The sequence below is a fragment of the Arvicola amphibius genome, chromosome 10 (genome assembly GCF_903992535.2).
Source record: "Arvicola amphibius chromosome 10, mArvAmp1.2, whole genome shotgun sequence".
Taxonomy (NCBI): domain Eukaryota; kingdom Metazoa; phylum Chordata; class Mammalia; order Rodentia; family Cricetidae; genus Arvicola; species Arvicola amphibius.
In genome coordinates, this window is record NC_052056.1 from 79941864 (window position 1) to 79963357 (window position 21494).

The 21494-nt window shown below is 52.6% G+C and overlaps 2 protein-coding genes across 18 annotated transcripts in view; one reads left to right on the top strand and one right to left on the bottom strand.

Moving 5' to 3' along the window:
* The first annotated feature begins 2369 nt into the window (after positions 1–2369).
* Pheta1 (PH domain containing endocytic trafficking adaptor 1) lies at positions 2370–7483 on the top strand. 5 transcript variants are annotated; one of them, XM_038345526.1, is made up of 5 exons: positions 2370–2500; positions 3681–3765; positions 4391–4477; positions 5260–5347; positions 5543–7483. In XM_038345526.1, exons 4-5 carry the CDS (start codon positions 5345–5347, stop codon positions 6278–6280), a joined length of 741 nt encoding a protein of 246 aa, XP_038201454.1. In that variant the 5' UTR covers positions 2370–2500; positions 3681–3765; positions 4391–4477; positions 5260–5344; the 3' UTR covers positions 6281–7483. The 5 variants fall into 5 exon arrangements, with proteins under 5 accessions (XP_038201454.1, XP_038201455.1, XP_038201457.1 ...); XM_038345527.1 differs by having other exon boundaries at positions 4391–4469; XM_038345528.1 differs by lacking the exon at positions 2370–2500 and adding an exon at positions 2982–3260.
* Positions 7484–14910: 7427 nt separating this feature from the next.
* Positions 14911–21494, bottom strand: part of Cux2 (cut like homeobox 2) — a 175575-nt gene continuing 168991 nt past the window's right edge. For all 13 annotated transcript variants that reach the window (XM_038344894.1, XM_038344905.1, XM_038344904.1 and 10 more), the window contains 3 exons: positions 20940–21128; positions 18917–19190; positions 14911–16005 (listed from right to left, as the gene is read on the bottom strand). In XM_038344894.1, the coding sequence (XP_038200822.1) occupies positions 15258–16005; positions 18917–19190; positions 20940–21128 (1211 nt within the window). In that variant the 3' untranslated portion in view covers positions 14911–15257. The remainder of the gene's footprint in view (positions 16006–18916; positions 19191–20939; positions 21129–21494) is intronic.

Here is a 21494-nt window from a genome sequence, read left to right on the forward strand (position 1 = left end):
AATGCATGGAGAGAAACCAATGCCATGGGTCCTGCAAATCCACATGGGGAATCCACACAGAGGGGAAATTGGCTGAGGAATGGGGACTAAATCTCCTTTATCTGGTGGTGCTGGGAACTGAACCTGGGGCCTCAGGCATGCTAGACTGACTGGGACAGACTGACAGATGATGGACAGAAGACCGATTGACCACTGACTGATGACTGACTTCAGAACGCTGACAACGGATCCCTAGACTGACTGACAGCTGGGTGGGTGGGGACCGACGACTAAGTGACCGAGACTGAGGACTTCTGATGACAGATGTGACTGGACTGGCTGAGGACCTGCTGACCACTGAGAACTAATTGATGACTGACTGATCAACATCTGACTAGTGATTAATTAATCAAGAACTTCCCTTCTTCCCTTCCTCCCTCAGTGAGGCTGGGACTTCCCTCCCACCTGGAGATCTCACCAGGGCCTCATGCCAGTGTTCTCCACATCAGGCCTCTAGAGGTTTTCAGGGGCCTCTCTCATACTGAGGTCTGTTGGTATCAGTCTCAGTCTGTGGTGTGAGGTAGGGTGGCCTTTATTTTTCAAAATGGATCCCTGCTGGCTCCATGTCAGTTTGGTGACAGCTTCTCTAGACGGCCAGACTCTCCTGTTTTGTCCATTTCTCAGGCCCATTTCAAACCCTTTTCTGAGTCTCTCATTCTCCACATAGAAAGCCATCAGGAAAATGCGTGTATCTCTTAAAACCAGCCACAAAATTTTCCCACTGCCCATCTCTGCTGTCCCAGTGCCCTCCAAGGTGCCACCAGCATTTACTCATGCTTGTCCTCCAGCCCCTGAAGACCGCATCTCAGCTCAAAATCCCCCCCAGGCCAGGCATCATAGTGCCCGTCAATAATCCCCCCCCCCAAGTTGGGAGGAGGACAAGATGCTCTCTGTGAGTTCAAGGCCAACCGGATCTACTATATTAATTAAAAAAATATTTTTAAGACAGGGTCATGCTATGTAGTTATGGCTTTGCAGCCATCCTCCTGCCTCTTTCTTCCAACTGCTGGACTTACAAGTGTGTGCTACCTCACATGCCTGAAAGCAACGTTTTCCCCTAATTGCAGTGTTCTCTGCAATGCAGCCTGCGGCCTTAACTCTTTTTCCTCCCCTTGCACACTGGGCCTGTTGGACTTGCTGTTCGGGGGACTCTTCCCGCAGGTCTCCCGCTAGGTCGCTGCTCCTGAATGGCTGTTTCTGAGACTTTGTCTTAAGGCTGTCCTCCTGCTCTTGCCTATTCTCTTCCTCACACCACACATTTAGAATTGTTTGTTGATTGACTTCTGGCTACTTCTCTCTGGATCAGGCTGCACATAGTAGGTGCTGGTGAGCGGATCTGGACTGGAGCGGGGATCCCGGTCTGTCCTGTTTTTCTCTAGTCCTTAGGCTGGGAGGACCCGGGATAGGAAGGTAGAAGGAAGTGAGGAGGCCAGAAAGAATAGGAAGTAAAGAGTTCTGGAAGGTGGAACTGTGTTATTTTGGGAAGAGGAGGGGAAAAAGTAAAACTCCAGCAATTCCTATTTACTGAGAATGCCTGCAGCTGAATCACACCCTATAAATAAGTCACTTGTCTTTCTATTTTACGGACAAAATATGGAAGCCCATCGATGCTGAGCTTCTGTTTGGGAGAGCACACAAAGGTGTAGTGGTTCCGCGGACCTCTGGCTTTGTTACTTCTAGAACTTTCCCTTTTCACTTGGGCAAATGTAAATGTGCCTTGCACATTTACAACAGACCTGTTGACTTTGTCTGGAAACGCCATGGGTTAATTTTTTAAGGACAGGTTCTCCTTTTGGGAGTCCAGGCTAGTCTAGATCTGGACGTGTTGAGCAGACTGGCCTTGAACTCACAGAGATCCACCTGCCTCTGCCTGCACTGCGGTGGGATTAGAGGTCTGCATTAGCACACCCATCTCTTACATTTCTCTCTCTCTCTCTCTCTCTGTGTGTGTGTGTGTGTGTTCCTGTGTGAACACACTCGTGCCACCGTGCGCTAGTGGGAGTCAGTGCTCTGGAGCCTTCCATATTTTAGGTCTCAGAGATTGAGCTCAGGACCTCAGACTAGGCAGCAAGCGCCTTTACCTGCTGAGCCGTGCTCAAGCTTTGCGTCTTTAACATCTGAAGCTGCACTAGTTTTTCCTTGGCTGAGATCCTCCGTTTTTCTAGGACAGAACCCTGAATTCTCCAAGTGACTTCAGCACGGTCGGTCCCTTTAAGAGTGATTTCCACGCTCGCGAGTGGGGGCGTGGCGATCCCGGAGGCGGGGCCTGTGGGGGCTGGCCAATGGGAGGGCGTGTAGGGCTCGGGGGCGGGCCCCTCCAGGGCGGGCCGCTCAGGGTTAAAGGGGCGCCCGCAGGTCGCCGCAGCTCGACAGTGAGGAGACAAAGCGCTCCTTCGCCGCCGCTCCCCAAGCGGTTCCGGGCCATGGGACGGACAGACGAGCGCGCCAGTCCCTCTACCAGGTGAGACCCGGTGGGCGGGGACGGCGACGGGGACAGGATCTGCGCGGCCGTCGCACGGGACCCGCCCGCGGCCTCCATCGCGGTCTGGCCGCGCACCGCCCGGGCTTGAGGTTCTGCGGTAGTGCCTTGCCTCAGTTTCTCTCGAGTCCTAGCTCAGGAGCCAGCTATAACCCCACGGATAGGGGACTCATCACTTGTCTTATAATTTCTAATATTTATTTTTGTTTACGTGCGCGCGTGTGGAGGTCAGAGGACCACTTGCAGGAGTCTGTTCTTTGCTTCTACCATGTGGTTTCTGGTCATCGAATTCCCGTCAGAAGGCTTGGTGGCAAGCACCTTTATCCACTGAACTGGTTTGTTGTTTTTGAGACAGGGTCTTGAGACTATGTAGCTGTAGCAGGCCAGGAACTCTATATGTAGACCAGGCTGGCCTCTAACTCAGAGATCCGCCTCCTCTGCCTCCCGAGTGCTGGGATCAAAGGTGTACGCCACCATACCCGACATGTGTCGTTTTAATTTTGTTTTTAAACAGGGTCTTGCTCTGTAGCTCAGGCTGGCGTCTACCTTCCATGTGCTGGAATGACAGGTGTGAGCTACCACAGCTGGTGCTCTGCCTGCTTTAGAATGTTTCCCCTGTAGTTTGTCACAGAGTTTCCTTATTTTTATCTTCTGAGCCTCCTTGAAGCCCATTGAAGAAACTGAGGTCTTCCACCCTAGACCAACTTGGACAGGAATCTGGTTACTAGAGCATCATGCCTAGGTAGGCCCTGTTGATTCAGTAGTGTGGTGCCCTCAGCAGACTGAACTTGAGGGAGCTCAGGGTGGTTAGAAAATGGGGAGCAGTTGCTCCCTCCAGGGGAAGCTAAAACCTGTGTCTCAGCCTCTTTTTCTTTGCTCAGCTGGAGCAGGCAAGGGTCAGGGACTTGGCTGGGCTTTCTGTCTGCTAGGGCTAGCTAGGGTGGCCCCATCTGAGCAGTCAGGGTGGGTAGGTGATGGGCACTGGGCAAGTTATTGTCAGTCTTAGTGGGGTAGAATGACCCCAAGGTTAGTGCCCCACTTGGACTGTTTGCTCTGAGCCCTGTTCTTGAGGCAGGTCAATTTTCCCATCCATGAATGTGGATTGGGGACTACTCCTCGTCACAGCGCCCTCATCTTGACAAAGGTTTGCTTTGCACTGTAGGCTCCCAGGAGTACCTGCTACACACTGGGCTCTCACATCCAGACGGAAAAACCCTCCCTTCCTGGAGCAGGCATGAATGAGCCAGGTAATGGGCTGGGGTGCAGTAGAGTGCCTGGTGGTGTCTTGTAGTCTGAGGATGCCTCTCCCAGGCAGTGGTGAAGCCCGCCATGTGGTAGGGAACGGCACCCCAGGCAGAGAGTAACAGTTAGGGCAAAGGTCCTGATGCAGGAAAGTGTCTGGTGCATTTGGGGGACAGAAAGGCAGTCAGAGTGGCCGAGGTCTAGGGACAAAGGCAGGAGATTGGGAAAGGAGCTGAGATGGGGGGAGCTGAGAAGTGGGTAGAGGTTATGGGAGATAAGGGCCCCTTTGTGGGTCTAGGAGAGGGCCCTAGGGAGGTGATCTTACCTTGAAGTGGCAAGATAGGAAGGGGCAAAGGTGGAGGCAGGCGACAGCTGTAGAGGCTACTGCAGTGGTTCCAGCAAACAGAGATGGGGACCTAGACAACCATTGCTTTGGAAGACTGGGGTGACCTGGCCTCAGTGATTAGATGTGGAGGTGAGGGAGACACCAGGGGCCAGTCACTGAAACAGGATAGACCAGAGGGAGGCGAAGTACACTGTTAACAGCTGCCGTGGCAGACGGCCTGGTTCCCCGGGTCCTGATCTCATTGCCATAAACTTGACTTAGACACTTTTGCTCTCATTTTATAGATGAAGAACTAAAGGTCCAGAGAGGCTGACTGTGCGCACCGAGGTGGCCCAGCCTGGAGACTGAGCTGACTTGAACTGAGTGAGCAGGTTCGGGTGGGCACGACGGGTGTTTTGGGAGGGATTCATGAGTCACTTATGCAGAAACAGGCTTAGAGAGGGACAGCGGATATAAGAAGCCACACAGCACAAGGAGGCAGAGTGAGGATTAAACACACCAGAGCCTTCAGGGACTGATGGGAATAAGCAGGTCTCAGCCTCCAGCTCGGCAGGAAGCTGTCCCTGACTGCAGTGTGGGTGGCAGGAGGTGGCAGGAAAATAAGTATTTGTTTGGCAGCCGCTTCTCCCTCCACCTATCAGGTGGCACAGCCTGGCCCCACAGAGCCACCACCCAGGCAGAAGGGGTGGACACTGACTGAGTGCTTACTCAGCCCATGCTCTTTACTTACTCTTGAGAATTATGGCCGTGGCAGGGGCAGCAGGGCACAGGACCTCCTCCAAGACGCCACACTGGGCATCTGTGTGCCACCGCCCGCTAGGCCCTCCTGCCCACTGCTGCCCCCGTGTGCACTTTTTGGGAGGCCTATGTTAGAGTACCCTGCCCCTCCCTGTCAGTCTGGGCTGGGCTCCTATTTTCCCTAGACTATTTGCTGACAGCTGCTTGAGCACGCTGGGTGAGTTTTCCTCCACCTCCCACCCACTCTGGTCCCCATTCCTCACAGCAGTGGGGTTTCAGCACAGGGCCTTTGTGTTCACTCTCCCCTACCTGCCATGGTCTATGGCTCACCCTCTCACCTTCAGGGACCTCCTGGGGCCAACAAAGGCTCTAGCCAACTTGTTTTGTGACCTTGGCTTTGTGGTTGTTTCCTCAGTGTGCCTCTGTTTCCCCAACTGACAAGTGGAACCATAACACTAGCCTGGGCCCCCCAAGATCATTGCCTGCTGGAGCTAACTTGCATGGTATCAAGAGAGCTCAGAATGCTTAATGTTCTTTCCTGAATTAAGGGCAGCGGGAGGGCTCCGGTGGCCACGTGAGACTTGTGTTCGAGTCTTGTCTCCCTGTGCTCACTGGGTGGCTGGTGTGGGTGTGGTGGAAGGTGGCTGCTGGTGGCCTGGGAGTTGGTGATCTTAGGAGTAACATCAGCTCTGGTGCAGGGGACAAGCGCAGGCTTTGCGGCCATGAAGCTGAACGAGCGCAGCCTGGCCTTCTACGCAACGTGCGATGCGCCAGTGGACAATGCTGGCTACCTACACAAGCGTGGTGGACGCGGGGCGGGCTCCCACCGGCGCTGGTTCGTGCTTCGTGGCAACATGCTCTTCTACTTCGAGACAGAGACCAGCCGCGAGCCGCTGGGCGTCATCCTGCTCGAGGGGTGCACGGTGGAGCTGGTGGATGTCCGGGAGGAGTTTGCCTTCGCCGTGCACTTTGCCGGCGGTCGCTCTCGGCCCTACGTGCTGGCAGCTGATAGCCAGGCAGCCTTGGAGGGCTGGGTGAAGGCGCTGTCACGAGCTAGCTTCCACTACCTGCGCTTGGTGGTGCGTGAGTTGGAGCAGCAGCTGGCAGCCATGCGGGAGGGAAGCCCTGCCAATGCCTTGCCGGCCAACCCAAGCCCGGTCTCAAACCTGCGACCCAAGGAGAATGGCCGGGCAGTATGGAGTACGCTGCCTGAGCAACCCACTGCAGCCCCCCAGCGCCCACCGCTACCACCCCGTCGCAGGGCCTCTGCTTCCAATGGGCCCTTGGCATCATTTGCCCAGCTGCACGAGCAATATGGACTGGAGGTGCGGGCCCTCAGGAGCCAGTGGCGTGGAGGCCACACTGGCCTAGCTGACCTGGAGGTCTCCCGGCATCCTTCTGGTTCAGGTGGGCCTCATAGCCAGGACCAGCCCTAAGGGGCCTACTGGCTGTGAGGGAAGCCTGAGTACAGTACCACTTGGGCTCAAGACAGGCTTCCAGGGGACATAGGACATGTGACCCAGAAGACCTGACCTCTGGGCTCAGTGGCAGTTACTGCCAAGAACCTGGGACCTGAACATTCTATAAGAACTCAAGGAATTGGTTGCTAGAGAACCCTGCCCCAGGACAGCCCTGGAGTAGGCCACAGGCCCATGGGGCCCAAGGTCCATCTGGTGCCGGTCCTCACAGGGATCAGGAAGCCTGGGCCCAGTGGCTGCTGCCTGGGCTTCTCATGTGGGTCAGAAGCAGCAGGTAGAAGGTGGAGTTAAACGGGATAAATCCCCAAGGCCCTGGCCTGGAACCAACTGAGGCAGGACTTTGCCCGGCCTTGGCAGGCAGGGCCTCTTAGAGCCAACTAACCTCCAGTCCTGGGCTGTGGCCGAGCTTCCTCCCAGGTTCACCTCTGCCTGATTCCAGACAACCAGTGGGCCTCCCTGCTGGGTCTCTTCTCAGTGCTGGCTCTCTTCCAGAGTGTTGGGCGGGACAACCTGCCCCACCTGGGTCTTGTTTACAGTCCTCCTCAGTGCCCTGCCCTGGGGACTGGAGGACACTCACTCCAGTCTCTGCGTCAGATGGACAGATTTCACCCTGGCCCCACTCCTCTGTCCCGGGAGGCCCTGTGTTGGGGTTCTGTAGGTGATTCTGCCACCAGAGCCTCTTGGCTGCCTGCTGGCTCAGGCGCCAAGGGCTTGGCTGTGGGTTTTACTTTGAAGTATATAAGGTATTGCATTTGTCTTTCTTCCAGCAGTGAAGTTTAGTGTCCGCACCGCCCTCCCGTTACTGTTGACTGGAGGGAAGGGGTGGCATTGTCCCTAGGGAGTCCGGCCCTACCAGGAGACACACTGACGCCTAGCTGTCCCCTGAGCTCTGCTGTCTGCACAGGTGCCTCTGGGGACTTGGTCCCTATCTTTTTAACTCTCCCACTGGGTGGGGCTCAGGACTCCCTGGTGTGACCCAGCTGAGGCATAGACTCTAGTCTGGGGTGGGTTTACAAACGCTAAAGGTACAGGGCAGGAGGTGGGGAGGGGAGAGGTTCCCTTTTCTCCCAAAGCACAAAGGTGGTCCAGCTGACTCTAGGGCTAATAAGAGATTTTGCCTTGAACAGGGTACGAGGGCCAAAATAAAAGCTGGTCAAGGAATGGCTGCTTGTATTATTTTCCTCCCCACGGAATCCCAGTTGATATGCCTGGTGGACCCTAGAAGGGACATGAAGTGTCCTTCAGCCAGGCTGGAAGACAATGACCTCATCTTGTGAGGGGGGAAAAACGGAGGCCCAGTGAGGTTGCCAAGGCCACACAGCTCGAGTGTCAACTGAAGTATCAACCTCTGACCCTGTGGCTGGTGGTGCCTTTAGGAGGTACATGGAGGGCCACAGGCCATACAAAAAGATGGGCAGGTGATTGACATGTGTGGGGGCCCAAACTACCTGATGGTTAGGAGAGGGGCGGGTCCAAGCCTGATGATAGTGCACACCTGTCCCAGCATTCAAGGGTGAGGCAGGAAGCATGCTAGCTGCAGGCCAGCCTGGGCTACATAGTGAGACCCTGTCTGAACAGACCCTGGCCCTTCTTACTGGCCTGTTCCTGTTCCTGTTAGCTCAGGGGTGGACTACAAAAGATCCTGGCACTATGAAAATTGAGAGAAAGAGTCTGTAGTTGATTAGTAATGTGTTGTGTTTTTTCTTTTGGGGGTTTTTGTTTAATTTTTTTGAAACACAGTTTCTCTTTGTAGCCCTGGCTGTCTTGGAACTTGCTCTGTAGACCAAGCTGGCCTTGAACTCAGAATTCCACCTGCCTCTGCCTCCTGAGTGCTGGGATTAAAGGTGTGCTCAACAACGGCACAGTGGAATAAATATATATATGTGTGTATATATATATTTCACTTTATATGCATTGAGGTGAAAGTGTCAGATCCCCTGGAACCAGAGTTACCGACAGTTGTGAACTGCCATGTGGGTGCTGGGAATTGAACTCGGGTCCTCTGGAAGAAGTGCCAGTGCTCTTAACCACTGAGCCAGCCCTGGAAGATGGTTTTTGACTGTAACACTGTCTACAATGTTATGTGTACCTGCCCCTAAGACAGTAACACCTGTTGTTACTGCTGAGTCTCCACTTCATTGAGCTCATGGTGGCTTTACAAAGGAGAAGAGGCAGGCCCAGGGTGGCCCAACATGGTGGTTAAGGCCCAGGGTCTTAACCAGATGTAGACTCAGGATGTGCCTGCCACAGCTCTCCTTCAGCAGCCTAGAAAAATTAAGTACCTTCAGGAACATTTGGCTTCAGCGTGAACTGAGCAACCCACATAACTCATGTTTAAGTTTACAAAATAGAGCATCAAGGTGCCAGGTGGTGGTGCCCACGCCTTTAATACTGGTACTTGAGAGGCAGAGGCAGGTGGATCTCTGAGTTTGAGAATAAAGCTAGTTCCAGGACAGCCAGGGCTACACAGAGAAACCCTGTCTTGAAACCCCTCTCCCAAAAATAAGCATCAAGGTCGGGACCATGTGCAAGGGAGGGAGGCTGCCTCAAGAGGCAGGGTCACAGGTATGCCCTAACCAGAATATTCCTTGGAGTGGCAGGTGGCCTTGGGAGCAGTTAATCCATGTTAGGGTGACATGCAGGGTACAGATCTAGAGGCACTGTGTGGTCAGGAATATTCTAAGTTGCCACTAGGGATGGAGGACCACTCACTCGGGCTAGAGGTTACGGTTGTGCAACATCCACCCACCCCGAGTGACTAATCCACCTGGATCAGCCACACTGCTGTCATTTGACTGCCAAAGAATGGCCCCTTGACCCAGTTTTGGGCAATGAGATATGAGTGGGGTCACCCAGTGTCCATCAGAGAGCTGCTATGAAGAAAGTGACCAAGGTCGATAATGGGAATGTGGAGGGATTGGACCCCAGTGCATGGATAGTTCCTCAGATAAGACAGAACCACGGGGAGCTGGAGCAGTTAAGAGCACGGACTGCTCTTCCGGAGGTGCAGAGTCAATTCCCAGCACACACATGACAGCTCACAACTGTCTGTAACTCCTGTTTCATGGGATCTGATGCCCTCGTATAGACATACTTGCAGGCAAGAAACCCAAATTTACAGGAAAAAAAAAGACAGAACCACGATGTCACGCAGGGACTGAGAGGGTCTCGGTGTGCGTGTTTGCTCATTGCCGCACTATTTACCACAGCCACATGCAAGCGAACCTCAGACCCATTGGGATGGTGGTGTACTTGCGGTCCTGTGACCTCAACGGATGAAGATGGCTGTGATGTTCAGATTTAGGGTGAAGAGGGGCAGCCCCACTGGGTTGAGGCTGAGGACCGGGTGCCACTGAGGGTGAGCAGCTTCCAGCAGTACCTGTAGCCAGTGGGTTCTCTGGCCACAGGCATTTCACAGATGAAGAAATGGAACCCCAACTGGCTGCCTGGCTGTAAAGCTGGCATGTGGGTGCGCAGGCTGGCTCCCCAGTGGGTTAGCCCAGTCCTGCGGCTCTTGGGTCTTAGGGTGGTTTCAGCATCTGGGTGCTGTGAAGGCCTGGTTTCTTTTATTTTTTTAAGATTTTATTTTATTATGTATACAACATTCTGCCTCCATGTGTGCCTGCAGCCCAGAAGAGGATGCCAGATCTTATTACAGATGGTTGTCACCCACCATGTGGTTGCTGGGAATTGAACTCAGGTCCTCTGGAAGAACAGTTAATGCTCTTAACCACTGAGCCATCTCTCCAGCCTAGGGCCTGGTTTCTATAGCAACTAACACTACCAAGGCTGTAGAGAGCTGAACTGTAGAAAGACAGACCCAGCAGGAAGGTGGTGCACACCTTTGATCCCAGCACTCGGGACGTAGAGGCAGGTGGATCTCTGTGAGTTCTAGGTCAGCCTGGTCTACAGACTGAGTTCCAGGACAGCCAGGGCTACACAGAGAAACCCTGTCCCAAAACAAACAAAAGATGGATTCTGCCAGGGTGGGAATGGGAGAGGTTGAGACAGCCATTCACTTGGGTCCCTTAATGAATGGAAGGGACTAAACGAGAAGGGGGAGGGGTGAGTCAGGACAGGCAGGTGGACCACCTACCTAAAAGTGCAAATCCAAATGCAACACCCCTGTCTCAGGCCTGCTGTGGCTCCCCAGTACCCTCAAGAGTAGCATGCTTCCCATCATGCCCCATGGAGCTTCTCAGTCAGGTTTCTGTCTTCCTCCCATGCTCCCCTTCACCGCAGTGCAGGCTCCTCTGACCTCTTTTTGGTGGGTTCTTAGCCCCAGCATCTCCTCTACAGCCACCTCCCTCCAGACCCTGTCTATCTCTTGTCACCGTTCATTTGTCACGGTGTCCTCTTCACCATGCAGGATTCCTGGACCCCACACCTTTATGCTCTTTTGTACCCATCCAAACCTTCTTCCTCCAGCAAGGCCTCCAGTTTTCCTCAGTCCATCCCAATCCCTCTGCCCTCCCTCCTTCAGCTCAGAATTCTATAGTTTGGTGTTTTCCTTCAAGTTTCTACTTCAGGGCAAGGGACATCTGATGGAATGGCAAAACCCAAGCTGGTGACCCACAAAGGAACCTCAGTCCCCAGAGCTGACAGGGCACTGGCTTGTTTAGGGTCTCTTGTAGGGGCCCCAGAATGTGGATTTTTTTCTCTGTGTGTCTTTGGAGCCTGTCCAGGCACTCGCTCTGTAGACCAGGCTGGCCTCGAACTCACATAGATCCGCCTGCCTCTGCCTCCCGAGTGCTGGGATTAAAGGTGTGCACTACCACTGCCTGGTTCAGAATGTGGATTTTTGACTAGGTTTTTGTTTTGTTTTGAATTTTCAAGAAAGTGTTGCTGTGTTGTCAAGGTTGTAATCCCCCGCCTCTGCTTCTTGAGTAGCTAGGATAACAAGAGTACATCACCTTGTCCTATCAATCTCTCAACCTTCCTAAGAGTAGTGACCTGGGACCAGATGGTCAGTCCCCAGTAATTAAGGAAATGTATAGCCACCTCCACTTTACAACTTAGGGAGTTTCTGGCATTCCCTCATGTACACCAAGTTCTCAGAAGTGGGGTTGGCATGGAAACTAAGCAGTCTAGCTCCCTGACTCAGAGAGGCCTGGGCCAGCCTGCAAGGTCACCCTTTGTGGGGCAGCTCTGGTTATTGCTTCCCCACCCCGACCTGTGCTGTCTGGGAGCCGGCCTTTGGGATTCAGGCAAGTTCTCCTAGCCATGGTGGGGATAATGAGTCAGCCAGTCCTCCCGCAAGGAGCTGTGTGGAAACCAGGGGTTGTGGAAAGGTTTACCGATGAGCCATCTGAGGCACTGCATGTGGCTCTGGTTCATGGGTGAGTGATGGCTGAGGCACAAGGCAAGACACCCCCACCCCTACCTTCTGCTTCAGATGACAGTCACATGATTGTCAAGCTCCTGGTTCAGGCTCTGGACAGGTGTACCCATGTTCCACACAATTCCAAGACGCCACTCCAGAATGCACCATGAGTCACTGCTGCAACACCCTATTTTACAGATGTGGAAACTGAGGCCTGCATTACATATCTGGGAGTGGGCAGCACTGTGCCAGTCTGGGGAAAGCCCTTTTGGTACAGACCGATTCCCCACTCCATTTATAGACTGGTTGATGGTTGTGGTTTGTGGTCACAAGTATAAAAAAGCAAGGCTCAATCTTGACCCCTAGTCCCAGGCTCGAGTCCAACCACCCTTAGGCCCCTGGCCTTCCAGTCCCAGGCTGTCTTCAGAGCATCTGGGATCCTGCACTCAGATGCTACCGTAGCCACTCAGGCCGTGGGCAAGAGAGGCCACTCCTCAGCTGGCTGTTGTCACAACAGATGGTGGCCCAGTACAGCCAGAGTTTAGAGTTTTTAGAAGTTGGCATCTACAGAGCTTAAGGGATATACCCCGTATTTGACTGCTGGGACTCAACTGATAAATGGTATTTGTTGGGCGTGGTGGTGCATGCCTATAATCCCAGCACTACAAAGTGAGTCTGAGGGCCTGGATCACATGAGACTTAAAACCAAATCATGGAGCCAATGGTGGTGGCGCATGCCTTTAATCCCAGCACTCAGGAAGCAGAGGCAGGTGGATTTCTTGAGTTCCAGGCCAGCATGGTCTACATAGCAAGTTCCAGGTATCCAGGGCTATACAGTGAGACCTGTCTTGATAGATAATAAACAAATAAACAACCCAAAAAGCCTAAGCTTTAAATATGTGATTTTGAGCTGGTGAGGTAGCTCAAAATGATAAGGTAAAGACACTTATCATGCAAGCTCATGGCCCAAATTCAATTCCCTGAAACCCACAGAATCAACCCTGGCAAGCTGCTCTCTGATTGCCACACAGGTATACACACTCACACACCACACAAACCCTAATAATAGTAAAGAAATTAATCCTAACACTCAGGAGGCAGAGACAGGCAGATCGCTATGAGTTCTAGGCCAGCCTGGGCTACACAGTGAGACCTTGTCTTAAAAAACAAACACACCACCACCAAAACGCCGCAAAACAAAATTTTTTTAAAAAATTCCTAATTTTGTACAACACTTCTGAGAGCCGACTCTGCACCCACCTTGCACCCCAACTCCAGAACAGATGGGGACACCTGGGATTATTATACAATTCTGTATTTAGGGACGTGTTTACAGAAGGTGTCCCTTTATGTAAAATTTTAGACAAAGTTCATCAATATCTCATAGAAACAGTTCGTGTGTTTGTGTTGTCGTGTTTCAAACCGTTGTAGGATGTGAACCAGACAGATCTGTTTGCAGACCTGTGGGCTTCTGCACAACCAGGCTTCTGTGTTCAAAGGTCACACTGAATCCCGTCACACTAAAGCCACGGTGAATTCTTCTGAGTAGCATCGATGTGTGGCATGGATCACCTCAACATGTAGTTTCAAGACGAAAAGTGTCAGGGTCTCCCTGTGGGTGTGTGTGGCAATGGAGGTGGCAGAGGCCAAGACAGGCTTTGTTTGTCCCAGAATGGATTCCTCTGAAAACTTGACATGGTTTCCTAGTGTCAGAATATAAAAATACCCTCCTCTGGATAAGATAAAAATGTATACAGTGGAAAGCTTCTTGGTGCATAGCCAGGGCTGTGTGTGGAAAAGAGGTTTTCCAGGGCCTGTTTGATGTTGACTGTCTGCAGCCTGGCTGGGCGCACGAGAATTAGAAATTCCGGAACATTCTTTTTTCTTCCCCTTTCTGGTTGCCAACTTTTTGGTTCACATGATTTCAAGAGAGTCACTGCGCCGAAGAGTGGTTTGTCCCTCGAGCACTGAACGGCAACAGAGATGACCCCACGTTTATCATCGTCACCAGTGCAGCTTCCACAGCTTGGGGAGAAAGGAATAAAAGCAGCAGACTCAACCACTGACATGATATGGAGGCCACATATCTTTCTCCCTGGAAGCCACAGTCAGAATGCTGGGAGAAGGCTGCTTCTGAGTCAGGGGAGTCACATCTTTGATCCCAAGCAGGTCTTGCGTGGGGATGTGGTGGCCATGTTGTGGTGACTTTGGCCTTTCCAAGTTTCACAGACTCATGGACACATTCCAGGGATGCACTGACGTCAACTTGAGAAGATGGTGAGAAACTGAGTTGAGGTTTCTGGCTGAATGGATCTAGTTTTTGGAGCTGGTTGCTAAGCTTTGGGGGCTATGGTGGATCAACACTTTCCTTTTCTAGGAAAAAAGGCCTGGCTCAGACCGTAGGAGAAACCTTCCAAGTACGGGCACCAATCAGGATGGGAGTCAGGGTCACTCTGACATAAACAACTCTCTTTGAGTAACTCCCCCACACCGGCTTCCAAAGGTTCTGGAAACACTTTGTTTATACACAGGTTTCTAACTCGGGGCGTGGAGGCCTTTGTGAAACACTCCATTCGCTAAGGGCGACATTTTGACCAGCAACAGGATCTCCTGTGACATGGAGGCTGCACACAGGCCACCAGCATGGCCCACCCTCAGCAGCATGGAGGCCACCAGCATGGTCCAGCCTCAGCAGCATGGAGGCCACCAGCATGGTCCAGCCTCAGCAGCATGGAGGCCACCAGCATGGTCCAGCCTCAGCAGCATGGAGGCCACCAGCATGGTCCAGCCTCAGCAGCATGGAGGCCACCAGCATGGTCCAGCCTCAGCAGCATGGAGGCCACCAGCATGGCCCACCCTCAGCAGCATGGAGGCCACCAGCATGGCCCACCCTCAGCAACATGGAGGCCACCAGCATGGCCCACCCTCAGCAACATGGAGGCCACCAGCATGGTCCCACCCTCAGCAGCATGGAGGTTTTCACTTAGAGTCTTTTGGACTTTTTCTTTGCAAAACGCGGATTCTGGAAGGGCAGCAGCATCGTGCTGTGTCTCACAGACAGGCATTGGGGAAAAACACCAAGCCGCAGTCCAAGGGTTCTCTGAATTTGGTCCGTCTTAGAATGCTTCGTGATGGCTTTGAACAGTTGTCTTTTAATCTCATCTCATGGCAAAAAAAATGACACAGCTTCTGTGTCTGCTCCACAGCAGCAGTGACAGCATCTGATTTTATAACTCTTTAATATCAAAACAGCATCAGCTGGGAATAAATTCCAAGGATCCTTTATTAAAATAGCTAAAAGAGGTCTATAAATATTTCTTTATTTTTCTGAAAGAGTTTGGAGTTTTGGGGGCGAGAATGTGGTGTTGTTTTGGTCCTGCCTCCCGTGGGGGAGGGGACAAAGGCAGGATCCCAGTGCCTCCTATAAGCAGGGCTGGCAGCATCTGCTCACACGCGACTTCAGGTAACTAGTGTTACAACAATAAATGTAAACGGCTTAACATTGCTGTCCATATTTGCATGGCTGAGTTCTTGCCTCTCTGGCCCCACCCCATCTGGGAGAGAGAAGGAAGAGGGAAAGGTGACCACTGGGGTATGTCCCTCACCCCTGGTTCAGAATTCCCACTCCAAAGACTCTTCCCGGTTGGCAGCCCTCTCCAGTCGGTAGATAATACTGTTCAAGTTGGCCATTTTCTCATGCCGCCGCTGCAAGTTGGGATTCACCTTGGTGCTGGGGTGCAAAACTGCAGCTGTGTCAGCAGTGGGGCTGGCACTCGGCACTTTGGCAGGTGGGGCACCAGGGAGGGATGGGGAGATGGGGGCTGAGGATGAGGGAACAGGTGACACGCATGTCATGAGGTCTGGTGAAGAGATGGCAGAGGGAGAGTTCGGTGGCCCCTCCAGGCTGCAGCATGAGGATTCTGAGGTGGACTTGAAACTGAGGGGTTCTGAGTGAACCTGCTCCCCAACCTCCTTTTCTTGAGAGATGTGCAATGGGGGGCAGTCTGGGTTGGGCGTGTCTGGGAGTTTGTTATTCCCCAGAGGATGGGTATTCTCCTCTTTGGGGCTGCCTTGTCCTCTGTCTGGATCCCCTACATCCAGGGGCTGGCTGTCCTCGTCCTCCTCCTGCTTAATCCTCACCAGAGCCCTATCTGGGGCTGCTAGGGGTGCAGGGCTCCCAGATTCCTGCAGCTCCAGGCTCTTCATTGGGGGCTTTTGGTCCTCAGCCTCTGAGTCAGGGCTCTGCGGGGTGGGGTCTATGTGGGTGTGGCCTGGTGGCAGGACACTGGGACCCCCACTTGGGTCCAAGTCTGGGTCATCCTGTGTTCCTTCCACCAGCATCTCACGACGCATCCTGGACCTGTGGTAGAGACAAGGGTGAGGGTCTGGAGCTCGACAGGGGCTGCTGACCCCAGACTCAGCCCACAAGAGCAGCGACCACCCTGGGCAACACCTATGTCTACAGCTGTGCCTTCCAGTCCTGTTCTTTAGCAACATCCACTGTTCCTCCTTCCCACAGCTCACTGTAGACTGTCACACTGTGTAACTCAGCAGCTGATGGGGTAGTGCCTGCCTCCCTCCCTTTAGTACCTGGGACAGAGGAGGTGCTGAGCAAACACCAGGTAATTAATGTTTCTCTCTGCCGCTGTAACGAGACTTCTGTGTGTATGTGAGTGTGCACGGAGGCCAGAAGTCAACACTGGCTGATGTGTGGTTAGCTTTTATTGTCAAATTGACACAACCTGGAATTGACCCGCCTTGATTGGACTGTCCCATGCCGTGTTCGTGAGAGACTGTCTTGACTGTTATCTGATGTAGGAGGGTCCACTCCACTGTGGGTGGCATCCCTAGGATCTGCACTGTATTAAAAAAAAAAAACCTAGCTAAGCATGAGCTAGCAAGCCCCCATGTCAGCAGGCCAATACGCAGCTTCTCCTATAGGTTCTGCTTCAGTTCCTGCCTTGACCTCCCTCAATGATGGACCGTGAACTGAGGTGTCAGCAAAATGGCCCTTTCCTCCCCAAGACATTTTCAGTCAGTGTTCTGTCACAGCAATAAGAAAGGAAGAATAGGGAGGTAACTTCATCAATACACATACATCTTATTTTACCTTCAATGTCTTGGGGAGCCATGGGGGTCAGAGGTCGGCCTGGTGTCTTTTTCAATCACTCTTCACCTTAGCTTCTAAGACAGTCACTCTCTCAGTGAACTTGGTACTCACACTGGCTGGACTGATTGCCCATTGAGCCCAGGAGCTTCCTGTCTCTGCCTCCCCAGCTTTGGGATCGCAGGTGTTATGTGTCTTTTCTTTTTAAAATTTTAAATTACATATATTTATCCAGTGTGCGTGCATACACTCCAGAGTGTACGGATGTGTGAGAAGTCAGAGAACACCTTGGGGGACTTGGCACTCTCCTTTAGCCTTGTGGGTCCTGGGGATCAAGCTCAGGCTGTCAAAATCATCAGGAGGCTTGGGTGTCCTCTGAGCCCAGCTTGCTGGCCCAATGCATGGCTTTAAAAAGAGTGAGAGTTGGGGATCACAATCAGGTCTTCATGATGGTGCGGGCAAGCTCTCTTGTCAGCATCACCCGGCACCTTCTTTCTCGTGGTGCATTTGGAACCCAGGCCCCTACTTATGGAAAGCGTGGTTTTCTTCTTTTCTTTTCTTCCTTTTTTTGGAGACAGGGTCTCATTAAGCAGCCGTGGCTGGCTTGAAATTCACTACGTAGATCAGGTTGGCCTTGAACTCACAGAGATCGCTCTTTTTTTGTTTGTTTGTTTTTGGTTTTGGTTTTTCGAGACAGGGTTTCTCTGTAGCTTTGGAGCCTGTCCTGGAACTAGCTCTTGTAAACCAGGCTGGCCTTGAACTCACAGAGATCCGCCTGCCTCTGCCTCCCAAGTGCTGGGATTAAAGGCGTGCGCCACCACTGCCCAGCTGAGAGCACTCTTATTTGTTCTTCCAAACCCACCTCAAATCATCACGACCTCTTTGTTCAAGCTTTCTAGAGACAAGATGCCCTTTTCCCTAAGCACCTGCTCCTTCTCACCTTCTCTTTGCCATATTAATCAGGCTGAAGTGAAGTGACGTGGCCCATGACGTATATATGCTAATCAGGCTCAGGGAGGGTGGCTTTCAACCCCTGATCTCTGGGGCCCAGCTCACTGTGGATATGTTTTTAAAGAATGTGATGGATGATGTTAGAATGCTCAGTTCCTATGATAAATGAGCAGCAGAGATGGTGTCTCCATTGCCACTCCGAAGGGGAGGAGAGAAAGCTGTTAAAACCCATGTCTCCTGCTGTGCTATAGTATGGGTCTGCACTGGGTAGAAGCTCTGCGTAGGGTGCTCACTCCCACAGTTCCTGATTTGGCACTGGGGGCGGGGCAGGAGTGACACGTCTCATCTTGTAAAATCGTCACGAGACTCTGAGAGGTCAGTGACCTGCTGAAGGCCACACAACTAAGGTGTGTATGATGCCAACGTGCAGGCCGGGAACAGGTGAATGTGTATCTTGCCCGTTAACCTTTTTCCCTCTTGGGGATCTTGGGACAGCTCTCTGCCCCAGAACAGATGGATAGACCCTTCCATAGTGCCACATGGACCCTGGCGACACTTCTTGCTCAGAGAGTGGGTAGGATCTCAGACATGATCCTTACAGTCTCCACCAAGCCTCCTTCAGGGCGTTCTAGGCCTGCCTCAGGAAACCATGTGGCCTCGCCAAAGCCACAGCACTTGGGACCTCTGAGACCCAGACTGGAGGATGGAAAGGAGCTGTGCTTGGAGGAGCTACCACACCTGAGGCTGCAGTGGGGCAGGTGTTCCTTCGTTCTCACAAGTAAGAGAGACCACGAGATCCTAGTTAGCTCCAGCCGGAGGTGCCTCAGGTCTACTCCTGATCTATTCCTTCCTAGAGGCCACTCTGCACAGAGCGGGTGTGACATTAGGGTCACACTGTCAGTTATGGCTGTACCAGGCCTTTACATCAACACTGACAAGGGGATACACTGTAGTCTTGTTTACAGCTTACAACACGGGACTCAGGGGAGGGCTCAGGTCCCTCAGCTAGAGGTGACAGAGTTAGTGCATCTGGGAATCTAGAAACAGCTTTGCGATCCAGCGCAGCCCCCAGGCCCAGACAACCCTCAGGTGTTCCCATGAACCTCCTGGCCTTCCTTATGTCTGTGTCCTGTGACCCTCTGTGTTCCCATGACCTACTGGGTCCCTCTGTGTCTGTGTTCTCAGGGCCTTCTCTCTGCCAATCCGTGACTACCTGTAGTTGTGGAACCAGTTGATGACGGTATTGGTCTTGAGGTTGAGCTGGAATGACAGCAGCTCTATGGTCTGCTGGGAGGGATAGGGCTCCAGCTGGTAGGCCTTCCGCAGCACCTCCTTCTCGGCGGGTGCCAGCACTACGCGCGGCTTCTTGGCCTGCATGAGGCTCAGCTCCTGTGGCTGCTGATAGGGGCTGGGGCACTCGGAATGCGCTGCTGGTGACTCACTGTCCGAGCCTGTGCTGATGAGCCCATAGCGGCGCTTCAGATAGGCTGGAGAGAGAGGGGGCAGGGTGAGAGGCCATTGCCACTTGGCAGGGATGGTAGATCTACAGGGGCAGTGGCCAGCCAGCCCAGCAGAACCCTCCATGTCCCCACCCCTGTCCTGTTCCTGCTCCCTTGGCTCTGCAGAGAAGCGGCCTGTCTCCTATGCTATTGCTTGTGAGGTTGGCCGAGGTTAGGGGGTATTCTGTAATACAGCCACTCCAGAGGCCATGAGGGGGTGCTTGCAGTCAGAGGGCGCTCAAACCAGGGAGCTCTGTGGCTGGCAAGGCTGTTAGAAGTGCCACTAAGTTTCACAAGAGTTTGCTGTGTGAGGGGCCACTCTGAATAAGCCCTCTTACGGTAGGAGGCATGGTGACCTCACAACAAAACATCAGCAAAAGCTCTGCTGCTGTTTAGATCTAGAAGGTTCTCCAGAGGCAGCTGTGGTATGGTCCTTTACGCTGTGATTGGTTTAGTAAAAAGCTCAACAGTCAACAGCTAGGTAGGGTTTTCAGAGCAGAGAAAATGCTGGGAAGACGAAGGCAGAGTTGCCAGCCAGACATAGAGCAAACAGGATGGGTAATAGGAAGATGAGTTAATAAAGCCATGAGGCAGAAAGTAAACTAAGTTACAAGAGCTAGTTAGAAACAAGCCTAAGCTATCAGCCGAGCTTTCATAATTAATACTAAGTCTCTGTGTGGTTATTTGGGAACTGGCTGGCCATACAGAAAAAGACTCACTCTAAGAGGCTTAGGCCCACCTGAGCGATACTGGGAGGAGGAGTTGGGAACTTTTTAAAAATTAGTTAATTGGGGCTGGAGAGATGGCTCAGTGGTTAAGAGCATTGCCTGCTCTTCCAAAGGTCCTGAGTTCAATTCCCGGCAACCACATGGTGGCTCATAACCATTTGTAATATGATCTGGTGCCCTCTTCTGGCCTGCAAACATACATAGACAGAATATTGTATACATAATAAATAAATAAATATTTAAAAAAAAACAAAAAAATTAGTTAATTAATTTATTCATTCATTATGTATACAGTGTTCTGCCTGCATGTATGCCTGCAGGCCAGAAGAGGACACCAGATCTCATTACAGATGGTTGTGAGCCACCATGTGGTTGCTGGGAAATTGAACTCAGGACCTCTGGAAGAGCAGGCAATGCTCTTAACCGCTGAGCCATCTCCCCAGCCCCGAGGAGTTGGGAACTTTAAGCAGTGGGGTCTAGCTGGAGTCTCTAGGTCCTTGGAGGTGTATCTTATTTTGACTTGAGACAAGGTCTCACACAGTTCAGGCTGGCCTTGAACTCACTATGTAGCCCAGGATGACACTAAACTTCTGATCTTCCCACCTCCACCTCCTGGATGGTGCTGAAATTGTAGATGTGTGATACCATGCCTGGTTTAGGCAGTGTTGGCAAATGAATCCAGAGCCTCATAAGTGCTAGGTAAGCACCATCAGTGGTGACACTTTCCCAGCACGCCCTTGAAGGAACTACTGGGCCTGCTCTCTGCCCATAGGCTAGGTAAGGGGCAGAGGATGGAGCTCATCTAGAGGAGAGAGAGGCCTGACAGGGAACTGGGGACAGCATGCTGCTGAAGTTGGCAAGACCATGTGCCATCTCTGGATGTGTGGATGGCATGAGAGATGCCACATGTGATTTTGGTGGGGGATGTGGGTATCTGGATTGTTGCCAGATGGGGGTCTTCAGCGAATGGCAGGTACCTGGCTATCCAGCCACCCCGACCTGGTCTCACCTTTCTTCTCCAGCTTCTTCATGTCCCGCAGCTTTTCCACATTGTGCGGGTCGCTCAGCCACAGCTGCATGCGCACGAAGGGCTCCCGGCCCTTCAAGCTCAGCTTGTGCCAGGGTTTGGGCCTCGACAGCAGGTCTGACACGGAGCCCTGTGTCAGGCCCAGGATGCTCTCACCAAACAACCGCTGCCCTGGGGACAGGGCAGAGGGCAACTGTCACCTCAGGCCAGGCACAGGGAGCCACTCCCAGGAGAGTCAGAGGAGGAGAAGGCCAGGGAGGGTGGCTCAGCACTCTTTCTGCACAAGAGACTGGGGAGAGTTGGCACTGGGCAGTAACACAAAAACCAATTTTCTGTAGGATGGTTCTTCGTTCCCAGGGGACCGCCCCCCAACCTGCCAACACACACCCTGTATTGTACACAAGCTTGTACCCCACCCCCAGGATACCCTAGAGGATTCTATCCGAATTCCAAATGTGTCTGACCTCTGACCCATTAATACTACCCCCAGGATAAGCCTAGAGGGACACCTGCCAAAGGTCACCAGGGTTATAGACT